At 47.4% G+C, this 9,557-nt stretch overlaps 1 protein-coding gene across 2 annotated transcripts in view; it reads right to left on the bottom strand.

The window, feature by feature from the left end:
* IL1RAP (interleukin 1 receptor accessory protein) overlaps window positions 1-9,557 on the bottom strand; it is a 99,667-nt gene that overhangs the window by 70,561 nt on the left and 19,549 nt on the right. For both annotated transcript variants that reach the window (XM_053307869.1, XM_053307871.1), the window contains exon 2: window positions 8,781-8,848. In XM_053307869.1, coding sequence (XP_053163844.1) covers window positions 8,781-8,847 — 67 coding nt within the window. In that variant the 5' untranslated portion in view covers window position 8,848. The remainder of the gene's footprint in view (window positions 1-8,780; window positions 8,849-9,557) is intronic.

Genomic DNA, 9,557 nt, shown 5'->3' with positions numbered 1-9,557 from the left:
ATGTTTGACCCTGTGAGATGTTTTTTTACTGAGTCTTGGATGGCAATTCATTCAAAAGGTTATCCCCCCCACAAATCTCCTAGGTTTACTGCATTTACCCACATCAAAGAAGATTCTGCATTTAAGACGATCCCCTTAAAGAGTAGAGGTCAAAGACAGGCTAGATCTGCATTTAATTAAAAGGAACAGGAGTCTGAATTTGAGACAACCTCCTGATTTCCAATATCAAAAAACGTGGGGAAAACCAAGTCTTGGATTCTAGTGGGACTGACCCAAAGCATCTGCACGCTAGCCCTCCCTGCTTCTTTCCCTCTCCTCAGCACTCCCCACACGTTCTGGGCTCCCGCCACATGCCCAACTCTCGCACCCAGAGATCTCCCCACCCTCACCCGAGCCCCACTTCTGCTGCTCCCTCCTTCTCCCTGCAGAAGCAGCAGCAGCTGACCAGCCCCTCACAGGCTCCATGTTGACCTGGTCTGCCAAGCACAGGACCCCCTCCCCCAACTGCCCGATCCAGCCCCCTGCCCCGGCAAGCCAGGGCCACCTCCCTCAACATTACTCCTCCCCCAGTGTTCCCTGTAAGAAGGAATCCCAGATGCTGACTACAACTCCCAGAATCCCCAGCTGCAATGGCCTTAGATTGGGGATTATGGGATTTGTAGTCAACAACTACACTTGTAGTCACTTCCTGCCTGTAATTCTCCCTGTTCATTAAAACTATTGCATCCCCTTTATCTCCCTCCTTCTTAACGATCAGAGGGTCCTGCGATAGGTTACTCTTGTTCTTCCACAGAGTAAACAATAATCCTACCAACAAAGATTATGCCATGGGCACTCTCTCACTTAAGATTCTGAGGTGCTCAATACTGATAACCTCTATAGCTAGATCAACTGTCCAGGTGGCCCAAATATGACCATGGTCAAATCTGCATCCCAGAGTCCCCATAATGGGATACTGGACTTTTGAAATATTACTGGATCCCCACCCCAATTGTCCTGGGGGGTGGAGAAGATCCAACCAGATCTGCACCAGCTCATGACAAGATGTAGGAACACAACAAAGAATTTTGTTAAAAATAGTTGTTTCTTGTGAAGTGAGACACCAGACAGACATTAGCCACCAGAGCCTCCTCCAGGAGAACTTCTGTCTGCATATTTCTGTCCTCTAAATGTCTCTTTCTGACCTAGCAGGATAAAATCCTACTTGTGCCTTCTCTGGATTGCTTTTTTTAAAAAAGAGATGGAAGAATGAATTTGTTTACTCTCATGAGCACTGCTGTCTCCCATGGAGGCATCCGATTCCATACTGGGACAGGTGAAGGAAATTCCTCAACATGAAAGAGAAGCTTTCTTCATCCCCTTTAAACAGACTTTAGAAAAGGGGGACTCTCTACTAGGGGTGTACACAGAACCGGCTACTGCCGGTTCAGCTTCAGTCTGAACTGGACCGGGCCAATTCGGTCCAGCACCCCCTCGAACCCCACCCCCAGTTCGGATTGGTCCGGGAGGGCTCATGTTTTTTTTATATATATATATATATATATATATATATATATATATATATATATATATAAATTACACTTACCCCATCCGGGGGAGTTTGTTTGAGGCGGTGGGGTGTGTGTCCGCAGAGGTTCCCCCTCCCCCCGCCAGCCTCCCTTATGCCATAATTCAGCCGTTCAACCATTCTTCAGCCACTCATCGGCCTTTCTACGCAGAGGCCCATTGCGCAGGCGAGGTGACCTCCAAAATGGCCACCGAGGGGGAAAGGCCGCCAAGCGACCAAAGAGCGGCTGAATAGCTGAATTAATAAGGGAGACTGGTGCGGGGGGGAGGGGGAACTTCTGCGGACCACCCTCCCCCCACCGCTGCCTGGAACTTCCCCAGAGGTGGTAAGAGTGATTTTTTTAAATTGGAAAAAAAATAATTGCGAACCCCCGATGGAGTTTGGTCCAGGGTTGGAATGAACAGAGGGTGGTTCAGTTCAACCCCAAACAGTCGAACCAGTTTTACGTCGAACCTGTTCACGCCTCCCTACTCTCCACCTGCATACAGCAGCCCAAGAGCACACCAGCAAGCCCCACCTAGCAACAATGCACTCAAACAGAAGGGCCTTCTTGGCAGTGGCACCAGAACTATGAACTCCAGCCCCTCCCCAGGGAGGCTCTCACCTCCCTCCCTAGTGTGCTGCAGCCAATCTGTCTCCAATGCTCTTTAACATCTACATGAAACCCCTGGGATAGATAATCAGGGGATTGGTGCAGGGTGTTATCAGTATGCTGATGATACCCAGATCTAGTTCTCCATGTCATCATCATCATCAAGGAGAAGGCATAACCTCCCTATGTGCCTGCCTGGAGGCAGTGATGGGCTGGATGAGGGAGAATAAACTGAATCCAGATAAGAAAGAGGTACTTATTGTGCAGGATCAGAACTCCAGAGACGATTTTGATCTGCCCGTTCTAGATGGGGTTATACTTCCCCAAAACAAACAAGTACACAGTCTGGGAGTACTTCTGGATCCATACCTCTCCCTGGTATCTCAGGCTGAGGTGGTGGCCAGAGAGGTTTTCTATCAGCTTTGGCTGATAGATCAGCTATGCCCATTTCTTGAGATGAACGGCCTCAAAACAGTGGTACATACATTGGTAACCTCTAGAAGTGACTTCTGGAATGCGCTATATGTGTGGCTGCCTTTGTATGTAGTCCAGAAACTCTAGTTGGTACAGAATGCAGCAGCCAGGTTGGTCTCTGAGTCATCTTGGAGAGACCACATCACTCCTTTGCTGACAGAACTATACTGGCTGCCAATTGGTTTCCGGGCAAAATACAAACTGCTGCTTATAACCTATAAAACCCTAATTGGATTGGGCCCTGGGTATCTAAGAGAACGTCTTCTTCATTACGAGCCCCACCGCCCACTGAGGTCATCTGGAGAGATCCATCTCCAGCTGCCGCCAGCTCAGCTGGTGGCTACACGGGAGCAGGCCTTCTTGGTTGCTGCCCCAAGATTGTGGAATGCGTTCCCTACTGAAATACGATCCTCCCCATCTCTGACAATTTTTTTAAAGCACTTGAAAACCCACCTTTTCAGCCAAGCTTTTTCAGCTTTTTAAATTTTTAAGTGTTAATTTGTTTTTGACTTTTAGATTGTTTAAGTTGTTTTAAGATTTTTGTCTGTGTTTTAACTTGTTTTATGTTATTGTTAACTGCCCAGAGATGAAAGTTTGGGGCGGTGTACAAATCTGACAAACAAACAGAATTCTGTGCCAGCAAGTTCATGGCAGGATTTGGGGGCAGGATTGTGGGGGGGGCTTGTGACTGTTCCAGTTTGTATTTCTTGAATGCTACTGATAACTCAAATGCTTGCTGAGCTGTTGGTGTTATGACTTCTTTAATTTCCGATTACATTTTGTATTGCATTTTAGTGAATTGTGCTAGCCAACTTTTGGATTTTATTATGGAAAAGTGGAATATAAATGTGTTCAATTAAATTAATGAAAACAGAGCTAGAAAAGCCTCTCCAAGAAGAAAACTCATGCACAATTAAAAATCTTTGGTGGAGTTTGTTTGTTTTAAACCACACACAATAAGTTTTCACTGTGTGTTTTCAAACTTTGCCTTGCAGAAGCCTGAAGCAGAGAGATCTGCCCTCCAGTCAGACATCTGTGCCCAGGAAGGTCAACAGGGCTATTGTGTAGGACCTCTGCTGAAAAGGGCAAGGAGACCATGTAGAGTTCTGTGCACCTCGATCCTATCAATGGATAGGCCTGCGGAGGGAAGGGAGAGAAAGAGAGAGAGATCCCACCCACGGGTCATCCTGCTCCCTTGCACAGGCCTTGCTACGAGGAGTCCAGCAAAGCAGCATGCATTCACACACAAAACAGACATCCGGGATACCCCCATCTCCTGAATGGCTCCATAGTTCCCCTCCTTTCACGCCCCAGCACTGAGTCAAGGAGGAGAAGGGACCATCACCCAACCCCTTGCCTTCCTCTCCCCTTTGCTTGCCCAGGAGGCAGGCCAAGGGTGTCCTAAAGTTCAGAAAGGAGTTGCCAGGTGACCGAGTGTGAAACCCAGGGTCCAGTCCGGGATCTCTTTGTCCTGCTTTAGCAACTGCTGAGACCCCATGAGAGACTCTCTGGGCCAGGCTGGGGTCCGCTCTGCAGAAAGACGTGCATTCCCTTCCAATGTGAACGCAGGAGAAGTTCCATACCAGCCCTAGCTAAGCTGCCCACATTCCAGGCAGAGTCAGTGAGTGAGTGAGCATCTCTCTCTCCCCCCCCACCTCTCTCTCTCACTCACTCACACACACGGCACATGCGATTGCCACACTGCTGCAGACAGAAAGGGATGTAAGGCCAGCGCACATATGCAGCAATCATGTAGTTCTGAATCTGCAGCCTTGCAAAGAGGGATGTTGTGCAGGAGAGACTCCACACACAGGAGGAACCTCCACACACAGCCACACACATCTCCCACGCCTCCTCTTGCAGAAGCCACAGCTCCCCTTGCCTGCTTGTCCCTTCCTTCCTTCCTTCCGCTCCTGGGCTTCTCTTCCACCCATCTCACATGCACCCCAGAACAGCCACAATCCTCCTCCCCTTCACAAGTGCCAGAGTTTAAAGAAAGAGGCTCCTTGGCCTGCATCCAAGATCAAAACATCTGCCAGCCTACTGCCTCAACAGGCCAATTCAGGACTTTCCACTCTTGTGCAAAGAGGCTCCGCAAGTCAGATTTCCATTTTCCGCCCTTCATAGGAAGTACCCATCTAGTAGGTTCCTGTCCTGGCCCCAGCACTTAAGTCACTTCCCTCCCCACAGAGGTTCCTCAAAGTTTCAAACGCCAGCACATTCATCATCCTAACAACTGGAGGCGGGGACAAACCCCAAAGTTCTGTCAGAACCGCCCTGAGCCATTTTTGGAGGGGCAGCAGATAAATCAAATAAATAAATAGACTGCCTGTGCCGGGCTGCCTGGGGTGACCCAGAGAACACCGCATTTGTCTTGTTCACAGGAGATTGGAAGGCAGTTTTGGAATCTCCTTTCTACTCTGCCGTGGAGCAAAGGGCCACTCTGTGGTTTCCTCTCCCTTGCCCTCACCACAACTTATCTATCTGAACAGGAAGCCTTCAGAGAGGGGGAAATCTTCTCTTGCTATCTTGCTTGTGACAAACTGTAGTTATCTGCTCACCCCCAATAGTTTCCCACCACACAATTGTAAGCCCTCTTTTTTTTCTTTCTTTTTAATTGCAAAGTGAGGTGACCTGGAGGAAACTCTTCTTGAAAGGCTTATGTGGTGCAGCCTCCACCTGGTGGCAACTTCTCCAAGTGTGCTCTCTCTCTCTCTGCCTGTCTAAAGCTGGCTGCAATGTAGTGGGATGAAAGCCAAGGTCTGCTTGGTTTTGCCAGTTATCTGACGCCTCAGCTGTCAAATAACCAGAAGCCGATACTCTCCCCGAGGAGTAGTCTATTCACACTCTCAACAGACAGTCATCAAGGGTATGCTGCTTCCTAGAGGAGGGCCATCTCCCCTCAGCTTGCCACAGCTTCCTCCCTCAAGGAAAACAACAGCAGTAGCAGGAACCCTGGAAAGGGGGCCTTCAGCATCATCTCCCTCAAGCATCTCCTGGCAGATACACCAACACAACTTGGTCTTGAGTCACATGGCCTACTACAGGAATATAAGAAGCTGCCATATACTGAGTCAGACCATAGATGCATCTCACTCAGTATTGTCTACACAGTATGGCAGTGGCTTCTCCAAGGATGCAGGCAGGAGTCCCTCTCAGCCCCATCTTGGAGATGCCAGAGAGTGAACTTGAAAGCGGCTCCATCCCCTGAGGGGAATCTCTTGCAGTGCTCACACTTCTAGTCTCCCATTCATATGTAACCAGGGCAGATCCTGCTTAGCTAAGGGGACAAGTCATGCTTGCTACCACAAGACCAGCTCTCTTCCAAACGATAAGATCCCTTAGGGAATGAAGATGAAGATGAAACTCTGTTCACCATCCCATAACTAATTGATCTTTGGGCGGCTCACAACACAACAATAAAAACCCTACACATACACACACCACCACAACACAAATTACAATAGAAAATACCAAAAAAAAAGGATACAAAACATTTTAAAGCATCTAAAAGAAATTTTTTAAGGCTGAAGGATCAGAAAGTTCTTCACCTGTCATCTAGACAGCTGTTCCCCACCTTTTCCTTTATGCGGACTATCATCAAAAGCTTTTGCAGACCACCATGCAAGCAAGCCATTTTAAACATTTTTAACGCTGCCTGTGGCTGATGGGTCAAATGTATATCAAATAGTATTAAACAAACAGCTAATTCGAATAATTTATTATGCTCACTCACAAACATATTGCACTCAGCACAGGACATTTACGTGCAGCAGGCCAATCAGTGGGGAAAAGATAACACTTACCTAATGAGAAGTATGATGTTGACTAGGATTGCATTATCTTCCCCCACCCCTATGAAGCACCTGCAGTACCTTCAGTACAACAGTCCGCAGGCTGGAAACTACTGGTCTAAAAGAACAGACTGAAGATGCCAGGAACTTTTACACACATGGCTTTTAGCTTGCATCTCCTGTGGAATAGAGAATGTGCGTTCGCACATGGGCCGGATTTGCGCTGAGGTCCGTGCGAACTATTGAGAAGCACTTCACATGCAATTCTGGTTTCCCCCAAATTCAGGCTGCGCATTTTAGCTTAGCCCGAATTATGTCCAGGGTTAAAAAATCCTCTATTTGCAATGGGTTAAAAAAAAAAATAAGCCGAGGTTTCGGATATGCCCTGCTATTTCTCCTGAGATAGATGTATGGAGGGGCCATTACCGATAATTCAGGTTGTTGTTTTTTTTCAAAATTTGCACTTTTGCCTTAAAAGAAGTTAAGAGATTTGCTGGGTGGACTTAAGTAGAGAGGTGGTACTTAGCACTTAAAAACAAAACAAAACCCTGTTGCGGAGTCACTGTCTTTGAGGAACCCTTTCTTTCTAGTCTCTCTTTCTTGTGATTTTTTTTTTTAATGTTCCTTGTATGGATGAGACAATGTAGTGAGGAAAGGGCATCAGTCATTGAAAAAGCGCCCGAGTCTGCTCTTCGGTGGATCTCTTACATACAAGGCGTGCATGGAAAGAAGCAGAGAGGCAGATTCTCTCCCTTTCCCCACCATCTCCACTGTTTCACTGCTGCAAACCTTCCATTAAAGGCATGAGCAGGAATGCACCCATTAAAGAGCAGCTACATGTGAAACACAGGCAGCTCTGTGCAATCCCTCTGTACAGAGGGCTCCTGCCAGCATCCTGGAGCATCCTCCACCATCACCCGCTCCACACCAACCACCAGGTGTGGGATACAAAGCACTTTGTAGTGCTAAAAAGCAATCCCCTGTTGCTGACAAGCACAGACAAAAAGCAGGGAAAATCCCAGTTAAAAGGAGACAGGAGGAATCAGAGCAGAAATCAACAGTTAAGGGCAGAAGAGGGGGACAGAGTGGTGATTTTTTTAAAAAGAAAAAAATGGGCAAAATAATACCAGCAAAAGAGAGCCCTCCTTTTCCTTACTCGCCCAGTTTAAATTGGAAAGGAAGATGAAGCAAAATAAAGAGAGCTTTGATAAGGAAGTGATTCTGAGTCATCTTGAGCCTCACTGCTGTGAAGGCAAAAATATTCTAATGGTGTTTTCCACCCTTGCTCCAGCCTCCCCCGCAAATTTGTTCAGAGAGAGGCAGAAGAGGGGGCAGAAGCAGGAGACAGAGTGGTTGGGGCAGAAATTGACCAAGTCAAGGAGTGCAGGATCAGTGTTTAGAGTTGAGAATGTGGGGACAAAGAGAATCATGTGCTGTTGCCCAGAGTAGTAATTCTTGTGGAACTCTGACTTGCATATTTTTTAAAAATAATAATGATGATGATGATGAAAGCACACCACACATGTGCTGTTTGAAAAAAAGTGAGGCATGGCATCCTGCCTCAACTAGGAAGTCACTGGCCAGAGAAAAACACAGAGCAAAGTGTGCGACCCTGCACAGGGGAAAAAATATTCACAAGGAACTCACAGATGAACTGCATCTATGGGAACAGCCCCAATAATACCCCAAGTTTAAAGTGACGTGATTCTAAGGCCAAGTTCACTCGTCCCTCAGATACCCCACACCATAAAGCCATGTGTGTAAGAGTTCCAGGAGAGCCCCACTGGGGAGACTGTTTTAGAGTAAAAGATGGGCTACAGCCCTCTGCAACAAAATAAAATGAAATAAAGCAAAGTGGTGTCCATGCATGTGAGAGTTTGTCCACAAGGCTGGATTCTACAGCTGTAGGATTCTACAGAACTGTGCCAATAGTTCTCATGCCTCGAGCCAGCGCGGTGAAAGTGGTTAGAGTGTTGGACTGACCAGGGAGCCCCGAGTTCAAATCTCTACTCAGCCATGAAACTCACTGGGTGACTCTAAGCCAGATAAAAATAACCATGTATACCACTCTGGGCGCCTTGGATAAAATCTAAATAAATATAAATAAAGAGACTTTGGATTCCGGTCTTTCAAACAGTACCCTCCTACCACACACATCAAGCCACTTTGCAAATGTTCAAAAGCTATTCAAAAGGGGTGAGGGTGGGGTCCTGAAAAACCCCTCCTGTGAGATGGCTGGGTGTCTCTGAAGCACTCTCTGAACACTGCCTGGTCTTCATTTCCCCAGGACAGACTCCACGAGCCGATACCAAAGCACCTCTGCCCAAAGCATGGAGAGGCAGGCCTCACTCACCAGAGGGGCTTCCGAGGTCCACGATGCCCAGCCACAGAGCCAGCAGGAGGCGGGACCAGACCTTCATCCTGCACGGACAGAGAAACAGACAAGATGGTTATTTCAGCTACTTTGCAGCCAGACATTCACTCCACATTCACTCCGCATATGGCATCTTCACTATACAAGGTAGCTTTATAGTTTTACCGGAGGGGGGGGCAGGCCCCTCCCTGGCCCCCAAAGCTTACAAACTAGGGTTGCTCTAATAAGAAGAATCATACAGGGATGGCAAACAGAAAAAGCAAGACAGGATAGTGCAAAGGTCTCGCCTTTGAGTTCCCAGATTCATTTATTGGGTATATTTGTCTACCACCCGAAACTTACATAAGATCATAAGAGCAGCCCTGCTGGATCAGCCCCAAGGAGGCACATCTTGTGCAGCATCCTGTTTCACACAGTGGCCCACCAGATGCCACTGGGAATCCCACAGGCTAGAGCTGAGAGGGCATGCCTCCTGCTGTGACTCCCCTGCATCTCTGGGTGATTCACAACAGAACACAAATTAAAACAGGAATCAAGACATTAAATATGAGCCACAATTCTACCATCTAGTTAAAAGCCTGGGTGAATAAAAGCTTGGGTCTTGAAGAACTTTTTAAAAGCTGTCAGAGATGGGGAGACTCTTATTTCAGCAGGGATCACATTCCAAAGCCTGGGAGAATGCAACTCCCATAATCCCCAGCCAGCCACAATGGCCAAATGAGATGCAGTCCAATCATATTTGGGGACCCAGGTTTG

Source organism: Hemicordylus capensis, chromosome 3 (assembly GCF_027244095.1).
Source record: "Hemicordylus capensis ecotype Gifberg chromosome 3, rHemCap1.1.pri, whole genome shotgun sequence".
Taxonomy (NCBI): Eukaryota; Metazoa; Chordata; class Lepidosauria; order Squamata; family Cordylidae; genus Hemicordylus; species Hemicordylus capensis.
The sequence above is the reverse complement of the archived record's forward strand: the minus strand, read 5'-3'. Positions and strand labels throughout refer to the sequence as shown.